This window comes from Kockovaella imperatae, assembly GCF_002102565.1.
Source record: "Kockovaella imperatae strain NRRL Y-17943 chromosome Unknown BD324scaffold_5, whole genome shotgun sequence".
Lineage (NCBI taxonomy): Eukaryota > Fungi > Basidiomycota > Tremellomycetes > Tremellales > Cuniculitremaceae > Kockovaella > Kockovaella imperatae.
The window spans coordinates 1,253,335-1,267,733 of record NW_019028945.1 but is presented as its reverse complement, the minus strand read 5'-3'; the positions used below and the strand labels follow the sequence as shown (position 1 = coordinate 1,267,733).

At 52.1% G+C, this 14,399-nt stretch overlaps 6 protein-coding genes across 6 annotated transcripts; 2 read left to right on the top strand and 4 right to left on the bottom strand.

Moving 5' to 3' along the window:
* Positions 1-17: 17 nt before the first annotated feature.
* Positions 18-3,604, bottom strand: BD324DRAFT_624376 (glycosyl hydrolases family 38 N-terminal domain-domain-containing protein). Its single transcript, XM_022015692.1, has 9 exons — positions 3,537-3,604; positions 3,134-3,499; positions 2,677-3,088; positions 2,298-2,641; positions 1,792-2,261; positions 1,628-1,756; positions 500-1,592; positions 273-465; positions 18-235 (listed from the first exon to the last, which is right to left on the bottom strand). The coding sequence occupies exons 1-9, from the start codon at positions 3,574-3,576 to the stop codon at positions 82-84; spliced, it is 3,201 nt and encodes a 1,066-aa protein (XP_021872053.1). The 5' UTR covers positions 3,577-3,604; the 3' UTR covers positions 18-81.
* Positions 3,605-3,729: 125 nt separating this feature from the next.
* BD324DRAFT_624373 (hypothetical protein) lies at positions 3,730-5,325 on the top strand. Its single transcript, XM_022015691.1, has 9 exons — positions 3,730-3,996; positions 4,034-4,195; positions 4,235-4,326; positions 4,362-4,507; positions 4,557-4,633; positions 4,671-4,805; positions 4,845-5,039; positions 5,077-5,190; positions 5,229-5,325. Exons 1-9 carry the CDS (start codon positions 3,778-3,780, stop codon positions 5,292-5,294), a joined length of 1,206 nt encoding a protein of 401 aa, XP_021872052.1. The 5' UTR covers positions 3,730-3,777; the 3' UTR covers positions 5,295-5,325.
* BD324DRAFT_680924 (hypothetical protein) lies at positions 5,326-7,327 on the bottom strand. The gene is made up of 3 exons (XM_022019100.1): positions 7,059-7,327; positions 5,851-6,967; positions 5,326-5,812 (listed from the first exon to the last, which is right to left on the bottom strand). The coding sequence occupies exons 1-3, from the start codon at positions 7,083-7,085 to the stop codon at positions 5,424-5,426; spliced, it is 1,533 nt and encodes a 510-aa protein (XP_021872051.1). The 5' UTR covers positions 7,086-7,327; the 3' UTR covers positions 5,326-5,423.
* A 717-nt stretch (positions 7,328-8,044) lies between these two features.
* On the top strand, positions 8,045-10,242 carry BD324DRAFT_608425 (glycoside hydrolase superfamily; the record flags this gene model as incomplete). Its single annotated transcript, XM_022014112.1, has 10 exons — positions 8,045-8,740; positions 8,790-9,050; positions 9,093-9,242; positions 9,285-9,419; positions 9,460-9,594; positions 9,647-9,732; positions 9,786-9,864; positions 9,910-10,009; positions 10,062-10,125; positions 10,179-10,242. 10 exons carry the CDS (start codon positions 8,045-8,047, stop codon positions 10,240-10,242), a joined length of 1,770 nt encoding a protein of 589 aa, XP_021872050.1.
* A 391-nt stretch (positions 10,243-10,633) lies between these two features.
* Positions 10,634-11,835, bottom strand: BD324DRAFT_650595 (hypothetical protein; the record flags this gene model as incomplete). The annotated part of the gene is made up of 7 exons (XM_022018173.1): positions 10,634-10,655; positions 10,712-10,926; positions 10,994-11,190; positions 11,263-11,547; positions 11,668-11,701; positions 11,758-11,768; positions 11,823-11,835. The coding sequence occupies 7 exons, from the start codon at positions 11,833-11,835 to the stop codon at positions 10,634-10,636; spliced, it is 777 nt and encodes a 258-aa protein (XP_021872049.1).
* Positions 11,836-12,167: 332 nt separating this feature from the next.
* BD324DRAFT_578456 (major facilitator superfamily domain-containing protein) lies at positions 12,168-14,392 on the bottom strand (the record flags this gene model as incomplete). Its single annotated transcript, XM_022013324.1, has 13 exons — positions 12,168-12,430; positions 12,489-12,592; positions 12,650-12,781; positions 12,833-12,949; positions 13,001-13,211; positions 13,252-13,382; positions 13,436-13,465; positions 13,522-13,564; positions 13,620-13,722; positions 13,791-13,859; positions 13,924-14,051; positions 14,119-14,156; positions 14,211-14,392. 13 exons carry the CDS (start codon positions 14,390-14,392, stop codon positions 12,168-12,170), a joined length of 1,551 nt encoding a protein of 516 aa, XP_021872048.1.
* Positions 14,393-14,399: the final 7 nt, after the last annotated feature.

Here is a 14,399-nt window from a genome sequence, read left to right as displayed (position 1 = left end):
AATGTGCAAATGAGGCGAAGTGGCACTTTTCCATACGGCTACCGACCGGCTACATGCTATTCTTGACGACGACTGGATGTGCTACAGATCTAAGTACAGCTTGACGGTCACAAGTTCGAACGAGCCAAAAAGGAGATCTAAGTGATATCCATCACCCTCCTGGCGCAGGGGTACCTCGGCCAACTTCTCCTCCAAGATGTTTACTAGCTCAGCTTTGAGAACGCGAAGATTGGATCTGAAACGATTCAGCATGGATCACATGCTAAACCCACATCCTCAGCTTCGCTTTTGCATGCCCGCCAAATCTCTCATATAGCCTCATAATGATGGTGAAGGCTTCAGTGTGGTGGTCATCTTGCCCTCGCTTGACGGCGCTGATGGCGATGCTCTTTGAACTCTCCAACCTGATTGGCATCTCAAACGGCGGAGCGGCAAAAGAGGATCCGTCTGACATTGCTGATACGACTTCAACGTCAGCCTTCGTTGAGAATATACTCACCTCTCATAGGAGCGTTAAATGCCGCGGCCACATCAGCTACATCACTCTGGTGGTACAATCCAACGTGAGGATAAATGGCCCAGCTGAATTGATGATGGCCCATGTCACATTCCAAATCTGGTTCTGTTGGACCCCTCAGAAGACTCAGCCGCATGACATTGCCCCTGACCGTATATCCATATTTGCAGTCGTTAAGCAGTGCTACGCCATAACCGTACTCGGAGAGGTCAGCGAAAGTATGAGCACAGACTTCAAATTTCGCCGCGTCCCATGATGTGTTCCTATGTGTCGGCCGCTTGTTGAAACCAAATTGCGAATCATAAGTCGCGTAGTCGGAGTTGATGTTCAACGGTAGCGTGAAACACAAAAGCTGGTGATGATCGTGCCACTCCACTTCGGCATCAAAGCGGATCATGTGGCGGGCATCGGGGCGTGTAGAGGGAGCGATGTTATCGATACTGATTCGGCATGTCGCCGTTGAATGCTCGCCGACAGCAGCACGAGCAGTTATGACAGTACGCAGGGGGCTATTCTCCACTATCTCTAAGTCAGTGAACTCAAGCTGCTCCTCGTCATCCAGCGTATATGATTCAACCTCCCACGCGTCGTAATCGTGCGGGATATCAATATAGAGGGAAAGACCGCCACTTTGACCGGTCGGGATCAGCTCGCGCGCCTGAGCAATGTCTACAAGGCTGGTGATTCGCCCGCCCTGAAGGACGATTGCAATCGTGCTGGTCGAGATGGTGATTTCGTCTCCGGAATGAATAACAGTCGCAGGGAGGACCAAGTCTTGCCACTGTATTGGACGTGCCAGGATGTGACCGGATTCTGGGGTAGATGCAAACACCGTCTGATGACCGTCGTAGCTGCAGACTTCTCGACGGGACAGCCATGGTAGACTATTGAAGGCGACCATTACAGATTGTCCAGCCGAGATCGCTTTGCATGCTTGTTGCAAGATTTGGTCCAGTTCTTGAAATAGAGCCTCATTCATTTGTTCGACCTCGGTGTAAACTCTGCCGAATGCAGTCCCAGCAATGACGTCGTGGAACTGATTGAGGAGGATTCGCTCCCATATGGATTCCAGCGCCTGAGTCGTCAGATAAATCCCAGTCCTATGCTCACCGTTGCAGGATAATGAAAGTCAGTATCTCTAATAGAAGCCAGCGTGGCTAATAACTCCACTTCGCGAATCAGGATTTCCAACTTCCGATTTGATCTCTTGATACGCGCTTGGGAGGTCTGACAAGCGCGCTGTACCTGTCAATTACAGACCACACGCGACTTACATGACGTTCCAGATACATTTCACCGTGCCACGTCGGCAACGCCATACCATTGTTCGTCTTCTCCCGTAAGGTCTCGTAAAACTCGTCAAAGCTCCCGTCAATCTTAATAGTTGGCAGTAGACCACCGGCCTCGCAGCCTTCTGCGACGGCCTGTACGCGGCTCAATCGCTCCAGCATCCAGTTTATGGGACCGCCACCCCCGTCTCCATGACCAAACAGAAATATCGAGTCCGCAGCCACGTCGGCATTACCGTGGTTAGTGATGTTCATGCAGATCTCCGGGATGCTACATGTCGAGCTGTATAGCTCTGTGGGAGACATGTGAGAGAGTAACTGTGATCCATCTAGGCCTATCCAGTTGAACGAAGTATGTGGGAAGTGATTTGTCAGATTCCAGCTCATCTTCTGAGTGTAAAAGTTGGTGGCGCCGGACAACCTCGCAATCTGAGGCAGCTGTGAAGAGAATCCGACTGGTTGTCAGCTTGTCTTAACAAGCTCAAACTTACATGAATCTGGTAGCGCGAACGTGGTACAGCGTTGACCGAACCTGCTCTCAAAATATCGTTGACCGTGTAGGAACTGTCGACATAAGGATTCTCCAGACGGAATGTTGGTATCCATTTCGACCCATGTGGCTCCTATGACTTGAAAGCGACCTCTCAGAGCTTGGAGCTTCAGGCGATGAAAGAGCTCAGGATACAAGTTCTCGACCCATTTGAGCTGTTGAGCCTGAGTGACAGTGAAGTTATATGCTGGGAACTCTTCCATAAGGCGCAGCTGCGATGACCAGGATCTGGCCGACTTTTGCTGAGTCACGGAGTATGTCCATAAGTTCGCAGTATCTATATGGCTGACGATCAGCGATCAGTCACCTGTAACGCTTACCAATGGCCTAAAGCCCAGGTGCTGCTGTGCTCCGAAGATTTCGACCTGTGTCTGCCAGGCTGCATGATCCAATCGGAGATTGCCGTCCGAGCAGCTGCTATCTGCTCTGGCCGTCCACGCTTGAACGCCTTCATGGCTCTCGAAGCGATAGTGAGACACCGTTGTCCCAAGACCGTGTCCGGGCAGTACTCGTATATCTCCTTGAGGGTTTCGAAATCCCACTTCAGCCGCCATGCTTCCATGTTCGGCGCCACCAGGTCGGCCACGCGAAGTGAAAATCTGCCATTGTGCGTCTCTCCAACCATACCGCTGCAAGATGCCTCAATCAAATACGTGACCGACCCTGAGCAACGATGGCGTTGAGGTATGACAAACTCGTTCCGTTGAAATCGGGCGCTATCCCCGCTCAGACCTGATCATCAGCGTCCTCTTCCCGGAAGGGCTTCATGGCGTCAACCTTGTATGGCCTCTCCACTCTCGCTGTACACCAAAGCCTCTCCACTCGAGTCCCAGTCGAGCTGGACTCTTTCGAGCTCCCTCCACCCCGGCGGAATGTCCAAGGTCACGCGGAACCAATGATTGCTCCAGGCGGGACCAAAGCATTCCCCTTTAGCTGACGGTCGATACGTCTGCTTCGAAGCCTCTGCAAAAATTGGCTTCGTGAGACCCGGAGCGGACCATAATTCAATTCGGACGTGCTCCTTATCATCCAGACGATACAAATCAAGCTTTGACGTCAGATTGAAGGAAGAGTATTGGCCGTTGTACCCTCCGCCGAGGAATGTGTTGAGACGGAGAGCCACGTCAGGCAGATTTTTGTATCCTGACCAATCAGACATCCGCTCAGGTGGTCAACTCACTCGCTCCATATTCTGTGTCCGGGTATGTCGTCTCGCCCATCTCACTTCAGGCTAACTCGATGGATGATAGCATCTAAGCTGCCCCATCCTGTACGAGCGGCTCGTTGTTACGCTCAGGTGGGAGATGATGACGTAATCTATCTCGGCTATTCGGCTGCCGCGGCCGAGCCGAACTGCTTATCGCTCGCATCCACTATCATTATCTCGCTATCATTATACCTTCATTCACAGTTGGAAAGCCATGGCAACAGCGACCTTGTTCCAATACCATCCTCTGGGACTGCCTAGCAGTGCGAATCCTAAGTACCTCCAAAGTTTAGGTCGTCGAGTGGAAGGTGTCGATTTCGATCACCTGTCGCCACAGCAGACCGAAGAGATTGTGAACCAGCTTTATCGTCATTCTATCCTGCTGTTCAAGAACACCAAAATCACTCCCAAGCAGCAATTTGAGCTGACCAATGTGAGTCCCATACTATGAACTTAGGCCGACGCTTTAGGCCTTTGATCCCAAAGCTGGAGATTACGGTCACAAGACGCGTACCTCTAAGAAAGATCAGCAGTCCATCCTGCATCCTGACCTCAAAACCATCCCGCACCAGCCACAGGTACAGCTGATAGGAAACGGACCTGTACCAGGCAGATACGAGGGTCTGGAAAGCGTGAGTCACATTCTTCCGCTCACGTTGCTGACACGGCAGCCGCAACTCAAACACCCCCATCATAAGACCTTTCATAAGGAGCCAGTCTCGGACGCGGATGAGGCGGCGGGCATCACTAGATTTTACCGCTGGTAAGAATACTTTCCTGGCTCAGGCTGATCTCAAGGCATATCGATGCTGCACTGTACGATTTGAGCCCTCCAAAGGCCACTACTTTGTATGCTGTTCGCGTACCTCGAGGGGAGCCACAAACGCTACGATACGACGACGGAACGGGAGACGAGCTCAAAGTACCTCTGGGAGGAACCTGCTGTGAGATGACTTCCCTCCGCGATAAATTGCCCAGCTCAGATCCCGGCAGTCGTCAGTGGAAGGACTATGTTCGATGTCCTATCGCCCGAGCTCAAATCCCTCGCGGTGAGAACAAGGGTCGAATACGTGAGAGATTGTCTACCAAGGGCTAGACTGACGTCAGGCGCCTCATCCTTATGTTTGGATGTCGAAGGCGCATGCACTGCCGACCGGTCTAGGAATCGAGTCAGAGGGGCTCGAGTTGCCACTGGAGGATCTGCCGGATTGGGAAGAAGCAAAGATCAAGAAGTTCCCCGTCGTGAGTGGCCCCCTGGTATCGATTTCCTGACGCATTCAGTGCTGGAAGAATCCCGTGACTGGCGATCTCCACGTCCAAGTCCACCCATGCGGTGCTCGCAAGCTCCATATTGAACGTTTGCCAAGCGGCGCCCAGAAATCCGGCGCACTGTATCCTGAGGGTGGAGTCGTGGAGGATCTGAAGGAGGTCAGAGATATACTGTATCGAATCCAAAGGCCAGGCATAGCCCCGGAAGTGAGTGTGCAGGGCAATTCCTCAGCTAACGTGACAGCTGGTATACCCTGTAGATTGGGAGGAGGGAGATCTGGTAGTGTTCCACAATCGTGGCCTGCTGCATTCTGTAGTGGGAGCCTTCAAGCCTGATGAATTGAGAATGTTCCACCAGGTGCGTACAGACCGTTTGCCCAGCACTAAACACTCCAGTGTAATCTGGCATCCACAGATGAGCCAGAAGGACCCTCAGAAGCAGACATCCAGACATATGCTTAGCGTGTCCCTCCCGTGCGATGAGTATGCATACATTATGATATGACAACATGTTATCGTGATGCTGAAAAGCGACCAGTTGCTCGGAAACAACTAGTGTCATGGGCGACTCCCTCATTGTCCTTGAGGGTCTTATGCTGAGGACGGCTTGAATCCTTTAATTGATGGGCCTTTAATTGATGGGCCTGGCGGATTCACAACGGAGGACTCATCGTCGACAGGTGATTCCGGTCGTTCCAAGTCGATCCAATCTAAGACTTTTTTGGAACCTGTGCCGATCGCCGACGATTTTGACTCTTGGACGCAACGCTCGCCTTCCCGTCGCATGTTCCCGAGCAGCTCCTCTATCCTGCTCCAGCGCTCTTCCAACGCTGGGTCTGCAATTCCAGACTCGAGCTCGTCGTCATCCAGGTCATTGTCGAAGAGAACAGTCGTTGAGGACATGTCCAAGGATCCCGTAAGTGCCTCCTCCAGTAATCCTCGCAATCGTTGTATTTCGGCCCGTTGTTTCGCCTTGTTCGCTGGGAATAGTCAATGATGGCTATCAGAGCTCACTTACCCTCTAAAGACTTGTTGATGGCCAAAAGACTAGCGTTGGAAATCTCAAGGTCCGCGATCTTTCGATTGATTCGCGCTTCTTCCGCCTCTGCACTGAGGACAACCTCAACAGACCGTCTATTGTTGTGACTAGACGCGGACGGAGATGTCACAACATCCTCTGGGCCAGGCTTGGTCGGACTCTTCCAGCCATAAGAGTCAACAGAGGACCGATGACCCGAAGACGCATCGTCAAAGCTCATCTTGCGCAAGCCCAACTGCGGATGCTCAAGGTTTCGGGACGGCGTCACTATAGGAAGGATGATGGTGTCTGCGTCTGGGCTTGGCGTCCCAGGAGTGAGGGGATTGCGACCATTGCCGGGCAAAGCACGTGCAGAAGATCTAGAGGACGAAAGCGATGGATTTAGGGGCGGTGTAGGGGGCCTAGAGGTGGTGAGATAAGGGTTGAGACGGTGTATGTCGATTGGGGTCTTGGGAAATCGGGGATCTGACACCACTCCACCTGGTGAAGACCTGTTGGAATGTATGCTCGGGCGGCGCAGTTGGGGTGGACCGTTAGGAGTGCTCGGTCCGGAGCCATAATTAGGGGTGGAGAGCGTTCGATTTGGCAGAGGATGTAACGTTGCGTCGGGGAGTTTGACGCGAGCTCTGGCTTCTCCAATGACGGACTTTGCTCCTGCAGATTTCGTCCTAGTCATCTCGTGGCCCATGAAGCCTGTCGGTGTGGTCGACCCATTGGCTCGATCCAGTCGACTGACCCCATTCTCATATCCCACTGGTCGTAGAGCAGGAGATTTGGCGCGGGGCGGTAAACGTGATGAGGGTAAAGGTGGTTTTGCACTTGGCTCGGGAGGTATGGGAAGCTGGGGTGACTGGGATCGTTGCCGGACAAAAGCATTCACTTTTGCCCTGGCTTGGGGGAGGAATCCGGGAACTGGTGGAGGAGGGACGGGGGGCGTTGGTGAGACGGAAGTGTTGCGCAGTGATCCGCTAGACTTTGTAGCCCGTAGCACCGGACGGTCTTCCGTCACTCTGGCACGTATCCTAGGTTGGGAAGGATTGGAGGGACCTGCAGTCGCTGTCCACGTCGGTGTCACAAAGTGATTAGTCCCAGCGACCTGAAGATATTCGTTAGCGACATCACCGGGACGAGGAGACCAGAGGACCGAAGCAATCAAACATCCAACGCCGCTCCGACCTCTCGCTTACCTTTCGCTTGACGGGCTCGACACTCATAGTGAGAGTCCATCCACCTCATCCATGATCTGATCACAAGATCCACCTGTGATACTCTGTTGACCAGCTGGTGTTGGCCTTTGCAGCCGTCGTCGTAGTCGTCGTCGCTACCACTGCCGCCGTCGTCGTCGTTGATGATGATGATGATGATTTGATCGACTTTGCAGTAGTTCGCGGGTTTTCAGAAAACTCACAACGCGTGAAATATAACGGAAGCAAATCTTTTTTTCTGCCACGTGGTCATCATTGTTTGTGTGTGTGTGTAGGAGATCGACGTAGGCTTGCGGCAGTGACAAAGTTGGCATTGTGTGTGAACCGAACAGGGGATTAGCAGGAGGGTCGGGTCCTGTTGTTGATGGTGCTGGGTGGCCTTGAGAAGTCAAATATGTGTTGCGTGTGTCGGAACTCGCGCCGAGGCTCACGGAAGGCTGGCTCGAAGCAGCTCAAGTTTCCGTCAGAGCGGCAATGTATTTCCAAGAGAATGGGAAGAAGTGCCCACCCAGACCATGCATCGTCACATAACGGTAGACGTTGGACCGTCTCGCAAAAGCCATTCATCATCGAGATCCATCATGAATTCTCTGCGGGTGTCCCGACTGATCAGCTACTGGAGGACACCGTAACCCTTCTCCCCGGCCCTCAATCATTGCTGATCACGGGGCGGAGTGATCGCCGGCCGGACACGCGAGAGTTCAATTAGCGTCAATCACAAAGTATCTCTTTTTCACGCCAGCCTTCCGGTCCAAGAAATATCTCAGCAAGCCCCCACTCTCGTAGACGATGCTGACCATGCGGTACCTCTCCCCACTTGGCAGGCGCTCTCCTTCTCTGCGGAATCGGGAATTGGTGCGGAGTATCCCAGGTATAAACCCAGGCTAGGCGCCCTCTTGGCCAGTGGCCTCTGAGCATTGTCCATCTTAGCAGGGCTCGATCTTTGGGAGGGTGGCAAAGGTCCCACGATGGCCATGCTGAACTACTTATCAATTGTCCTTCCCGCTTTTCTCCTGATACCTCTGGTGCGGGGTCAGAATACGACAATCAACCTCTGGCCCGAGCCAAAAACATACACGGCAGGCAACACCCCCGTGTGCATCGCCGATGACTTCAAGATCAACATACCGGGAGACAATGTCCCTCAAGATCTATGGGATGCTGTTGGGCGAGCGTCTTCGCGAATCTGGAACACTAAACACGAATACCTATCAGTTAACTGGGGCGCAGAGTTCTTCAACGATTTTTCGAACCCATGTGAACATTATCTCCATTCCCTTGACCTAGTCTTTTCATCAGAGAATCGCAACTCGATACGATCAGTTGTCAAGCAGCAACCCGTCGAGCGCATGGCTTTGGAACAGTACAACCTGACTATCCCGCTCAATGGGAGTGCGACAGTCATCGCTACCAACGCTTTGGGTCTGTACAGAGGTTTGACATCCTTCGAGGGACTATGGTTTTACCTTGCTCCACCGGGACAAGGCGGCAACACTATGCGCAAACGGTGGTCTGGTGGAGAAGCTTTGTATGCGCCCTGGGCCCCCTATGAGATTCAGGATGCACCATCCTTCCCTTGGCGATCGGTTCTCTTGGACACGTCTAGGCATTTCTATCCATTGCAGGACTTGAGAAAGATGCTCGATACCATGGCGATGGTCAAGGTGGGCGAGGCGATGACACGCAAGGAAGGACTGCTGATCCTCGGCATAGATGTCAACGTTCCAATGGCATATCACAGATAGCCAATCTTTCCCTCTCGAGCTGTCTGACTACCCCGAACTGGCCAATAAAGGTGCATACAGTCCCGCTAGACACTACAGCGAGCAAGACGTCAAAGATCTCATCGCCTACGCTGCTGAACGAGGGATCGAAGCGTACCTTGAGATTGACAGTCCAGGTCACACGGCGTCCATCGGAGAATCACACCCAGAGTACATTGCCTGCTTCGATTATCCCGGATGGGCGACGAACGTAAGCTTCACATTAAATGGTACTCTCGCTGATTCCATACAGAACCTCGCCAATGAGCCTCCCCCGGGTCAACTCCGTTTCGCCGACCCCAGCGTGTCGAATTGGTTCAAGGGAGTTTTAGCAAATGCGGTTTCGCTCGTTGAAGGCAACTTCTTCAGTACCGGAGGAGACGAGATCAATCAGAATTGTATGGTGAGGCGTCTCGTTCAAGTGGCATGCTTACATCTGTGTAAGCTTAATGACTCGCTAACGATGGAGAAACTCAATGCGTTCAATTGGACGCTTGATCAAGCTTTGAACAACTTTACCGCCATCTCCCAAGAAGCCATCCACGCGGTCAACAAAACTGTGGTTGTCTGGGAAGAGATGGTAAGATCGCCACGCATGTGATGGGACTGATGGCACTCAGGTCGATGCGTTTGGCAACATCACTGCAATTCATCCCGACACTGTCGTCCTTGTCTGGATTGACTCGTCGCATAATCGAGAGGTCGCCAATCGCGGCTTCAGATTCGTACATGCTTCATCTGATTACTTCTATCTGGTGAGTCTGTCGCTCTGGCAGAGATCTTTGGGGGCTGGCTGACGTGACGCAGGACTGCGGACAAGGCGAATGGATAGGGGAAAATGGAGGTGGGAATAGCTGGTGTGACCCATTCAAAACTTGGGCACATATGTACTCGTGAGTAGGACCGCGCGCCCATTCTATGTGCTGAGACTACGGTGACTTGCCAGCTTCGATCCCTTTGGCAATTTGACCGAGGCGCAGGAATCCCAAGTCCTAGGCGGTCAAGCCTCGCTCTGGTCAGAGCAGGTGCGTCAAGTCCTCAAGGGATCAATCAGACTGACGTCCCCTTAGACCTCAAGTGCCAACATCGAGGTCGTCATGTGGCCCCGTACGGCTGCAGTTGCCGAATTGTTCTGGAGCGGTCCAGGATCTAATGGCTCGTATCCAAGACGTGCGTAGTGTCAGCTTTCGGTGAGGCTTGTGTACCTGACTCAATGAAACAGAGTCTGTTGAAGCGATCCCGCGGATGAATGATCTTCAAGCTCGAATGGTCGACCGTGGTGTCAAGTGAGCTCTTCGTCACACGCTCTGGCCCCAAATGTCAATCTGACCTTACTCAGCGCCGAGCCAATCCAGCCTACGTGGTGTGCCATCAGACCGGGTGCATGCAACTTTGACTCGTAATGGGGTATGTTGCATTGCAACAGTGGGAACCGGCCAAAAACAGAAAGGGATGAAAAAGAATCAAAATCAGGTCCAACGATTCATGCGTATAATGGCGGCGGTCGCAGAAGTATGAGCTGTACAGCATGCTAGAATACTCTGTTTGGTGTACTATGTATGCGGGCAATGATTCAGAAGGGGCCCAGCTCTGTGAGACGACACGGACAGCGACAGGGCGCGTTCGATCACCCCATTATGTTGACCTCTCAAGTGCTTTGGCATCTTGCTACGCGTTCCCTAGAAATGTGCCGACATCTCTGGCGAGACCATAGGACGTATACACACGAGCACAAGACATGCATGCGTTCCGACACCTTTGACATATCTGCTTTCAATACAAAGTCGTTTTTCTCTACCATGCCTGGGCACCTCCGCTTCAAACCAAGTCAGCGAAAAGTTGCGCTCGACAGTGGCCTGGCCAGTCACTCACTCCACAAAGTACTCTTGTCCAGTGCAGTAGCTCGAGAATTTGTTGTCCAATAGGAACAGGGCCATGTAAGCCTGTTCTTTAGGTTGCGAGAATCGTCCAAGAGGTACAAGCTCATCCTTTTGCCAGCTGAGCAGTTTGGGGTCCATGTGACTGGTCTGGTCGGTCTCAACATAGCCTGGGCAGAGAGCGTTTACGCGAATGTCCTTGTCCGCCCACTGCGAAGGAGCAGGAAAAACGTGAGTGGCACAGCCCAGACGTCAATCGGGTGAGAGTGGGACTCACTTCGACCGCTAGTTGCTTCACAATGGATGAAGCGGCGGCCTTGGATGAGTTGTACCATACTTGATGGATCTTCTTATTGACGATCTGGGAGCTCATTGAGCTCACAAAGACCACAGATCCTCCTTTGTATTGCTTTTCGATCCATAGAGAAGCAGCAGCCTGAGCACAGGCAAAAGGTCCAAAGACATTGGTCGAGTCTGAGGATATTAGAACGGACCCAAACGCTCGCACTCCTGACCTCGCCCGCCTGACGCTCTAGCTCAACTCACAGACAGAATTAAAGTCCTCCTTGGTCAAGTCAATGGCATCCTTGACTACAGAGATACCGGCGTTGGCGACGACACCGTCGACTTGTCCAAACTTCTCGTCAATCTCCTTGAAGGTCTTTTTGACCAATTCAGGGTCACCGACATCGCACTTCCAAGCTTCACACTTGACGTTGTACTTCTTTGCTATGCCAGCAGCGATATCAGGAGCGTCCTTGGCAGAGTGGTAGATGACTCCAACGTTTCCACCAGCTTCGGCGATGGCTTCCGAGATGGCGAGACCGATTCCTAAGGGTGCGGGGCGCGACGTCAGCAGGTGCCTGCCACAAGCGATTTCAACAACGACAGCATCTGGCAGCTGTCTTCTCTCTGTTGAGATGAACTAGCTGCGCGAGAAAGGCTACTCACCTCGGTTTCCACCCGTCACGATGTACGTCTTGCCCTGAACAGAAACATGGTCAGTGTTCGATTTTACCCGATCGAGGAGATGCCGCGCACAGAGAAATCAACTGGGATCATGTCAGCAGGTGATTGACGCGTGAGACTCAGCATCGTTCACTCACAGTTAATAGGCATGGTGAATGGGCTGGTGACTGATGCAGTGATAGAGCAGATTGGAGTCTCGAAAGCGGTCTGTGTCTGTTTGTTCCAAGGGACAAAGGGTTACGATGAGATGATCAGGATAGTTGATCCGCTCTTCGCTATATAGGAGGGACCCTTTGTGGATTCAGTGTGACCGTACACATCCTCATATTGTATTTTTACCGGAATCAAATGACGCAAGTGGCAGAGTGTGGCACACGAAGTGTCTAGACATGCATTCTCTCCCTCACAATGATCCCTATTTACATTTGAAAAGTAACACAGTCATGCTTCCATAGCGATCCAAGCAAGATGATGGACCGACCCTAATACGAGTACCTGAATTCGGGGTTCTCCAAATCAGTCCTGTCGGCGAAAGCCAGGTGATGGTGATTCTCCGTGTTGGTGGCTTCCAAGGCTCTGTCTCGCTTCTTGTTTCGAGAAACGCAAAGCATTCGAATGGCGAGGATGTCAGCGATGAAGAGAATGTAGCAACCGATGTGGATGTAGAGAGAGTTGAGGTATCGCGGAGCCCAGGCTGATTGGAAAAATTGGGGTCCAACGGCGTTTCCAGTGGCCCAAGCGATGACTGGTGATTGTCAGCACTCGCACGAGGAGGGGTTAAGAGATGCGTTAGTTTAACTCACAGAACGCGGCGTAGACGATCGACTTTTTGGTCTGTCCGGCAATGTTTCGAGAACACATGGACCAGATGGAAGGTGAGAGCGATTGGAAGCATTGGGCAGCGTAGCTGGCGAAAGATCAGAGCTGCCCCCCTCTCTTGGTGTAAGGGGATCGATCAACTCACAAGGCAAACAGCAATCCTCCCTTAGTCTTGTCCGAAGGCTTGACGACAATCAAGACGACAGTCATGGCAATATTGACGAGTGTGTAGGCGATCTGACAGTAGACAGTCTGGTTGGTTTTGGTGATGAGGAATCTGAAGGGATGATTAGGATCAAGGAAGATCTTCTTCTGCAGGACGACTCACCCAATGAGGATGTACAATATTCCTTGGAACCCAGCAAGAGCGCAAGAGAGCAATTGAGAGTTGAGAACGGTGAATCCAAAGGCCTTGTTGATGAGCAAACTGTTGAACGTGTTGAGACTTGTGCGATGTCAGCTAAAATTTACTCGCGATGATGAGAGCTCAACTCACCCTCCAACAACCAAGGTCTGGAGGAGCATCATTCCGAGCAAAAGGTAGACAAGGGGATCCTTGGCAGCTTCCCATGCTTGCTCAGATTTCCAAACCTTTTGCTTGATACCCTGATCGTTTTTTCGCACACGCTCGACAAACTTGACTTTCTCTTCGGGAGTGGCCCATCGGGCTTGGGGTGGCGAATCGGGCAACCAAATAAGAACGATGGCTGATGAGTTCAGCGCGATGCTCTATGCGTCTCGACGTACCTGAAGCAATGGTGGAGATGAAGGAGAGGCACAAAACGAGCCATTGCCATGCGTAGAGGCCGTGGTCTCGAGTCAATTCCGCTCCGTGAAGGTGATAGAATCCATAGGATAGGAGATTGGTGATGATTCCCCTGGTCAACTAGTCAACCTCGGCGGTTCTCGTGTTTATACATCTTCTACTTACGCCAAGACGAATTGCAGTTGCCAGATAGTGCTTAACAAGGTGTAAGCCGAGAAAGTCATGACCAACGTGCAAGCTGAAAAACCTACACAATTTTAACTTGTTCTTCGATCAAGAACCATTGGACGGTGACTGCGTTGATCTTTGTCAGTCCGAGACTCCCCGCGCGGCAAGTCGCCACACTCACTAGCTAGTAAACAGGGATTGAATGAAGATTCGAGAAGACCGAGCAGGAAACGGATGGCAAAGACAGCTTTGATATCGAGTGCGAACGTCAATCCGAACATCAACTATGGGAGGAGGAGGAGGATCAGGATTCGCATCTTGCCTGATTTCGAAGCTTTTTGATGACACTCACAGCTGACCAGCCGAACATGGAGAAGGCGAGGATCTTGGCCACAGGGGCTCTTCGGATGAATTGGTTGACCTAAGACAATGCACACGTCAGAGCTGAAAAAAGGCGGTGGGTGCCAAAATATCGCCACACTCACCAATGGCTCTCCGACGATAATTCCACAGTAGAAGATGGTGGACGTAAGAGCGTAATCTTGACCCACAGCGTGTACAGTTTCTCGCCAGCCCATGATGGAAGTGGCACCGAGTGCACCCTTGTCGAGACCTGCGCGAGAAAGGGCGGCGTGAGCTGGTGTCTCCCGTGCGTCGCGTGGGGTGGTGGCGACACTCACTTTGCGTGATGTAGCATACACACATGACGGGAAGGACACTGCGGTTTGGGTCAACCTCGTGATCGCTGCATATAATGTATCGTCCGCCTCACCGAGTGTAAATCTTCCATTTCAACCGTTTGTTCTCCTCTGGAGAAATGACGACTGATTCATCGACATACTGAGCAGCAAGGGTATCGGAGACAACCCCTTGCTTGTCTCCGGCTTCGCTGTAGGCGAGATCCTGTGCATGATCCGTGTGAGTGAGATCGACTTTCTCGTGCTCGGTCGACATGTCGAAA

What these genes read in the sequence shown, in the direction of transcription:
- BD324DRAFT_680924 (XM_022019100.1), bottom strand. Translation starts at nt 7,085, where the DNA reads ATGAGTGTCGAGCCCGTCAAGCGAAAG. An exon ending in TCGAGCCCGTCAAGCGAAAG is followed by an intron (nt 6,968 to 7,058) that starts GTAAGCGAGAGG and finishes GAATATCTTCAG; the next exon opens with GTCGCTGGGACTAATCACTT. An exon ending in CATCAACAAGTCTTTAGAGG is followed by an intron (nt 5,813 to 5,850) that starts GTAAGTGAGCTC and finishes GACTATTCCCAG; the next exon opens with CGAACAAGGCGAAACAACGG.
- BD324DRAFT_624376 (XM_022015692.1), bottom strand. Translation starts at nt 3,576, where the DNA reads ATGGGCGAGACGACATACCCGGACACAGAATATGGAGCGA. An exon ending in ACCTGGGCTTTAGGCCATTG is followed by an intron (nt 2,642 to 2,676) that starts GTAAGCGTTACA and finishes GCTGATCGTCAG; the next exon opens with CCATATAGATACTGCGAACT. An exon ending in AAATGTATCTGGAACGTCAT is followed by an intron (nt 1,757 to 1,791) that starts GTAAGTCGCGTG and finishes TGACAGGTACAG; the next exon opens with CGCGCTTGTCAGACCTCCCA.
- BD324DRAFT_624373 (XM_022015691.1), top strand. Translation starts at nt 3,778, where the DNA reads ATGGCAACAGCGACCTTGTTCCAATACCATCCTCTGGGACTGCCTAGC. An exon ending in GATACGAGGGTCTGGAAAGC is followed by an intron (nt 4,196 to 4,234) that starts GTGAGTCACATT and finishes CTGACACGGCAG; the next exon opens with CCGCAACTCAAACACCCCCA. An exon ending in ACCTCTGGGAGGAACCTGCT is followed by an intron (nt 4,508 to 4,556) that starts GTGAGATGACTT and finishes AGATCCCGGCAG; the next exon opens with TCGTCAGTGGAAGGACTATG.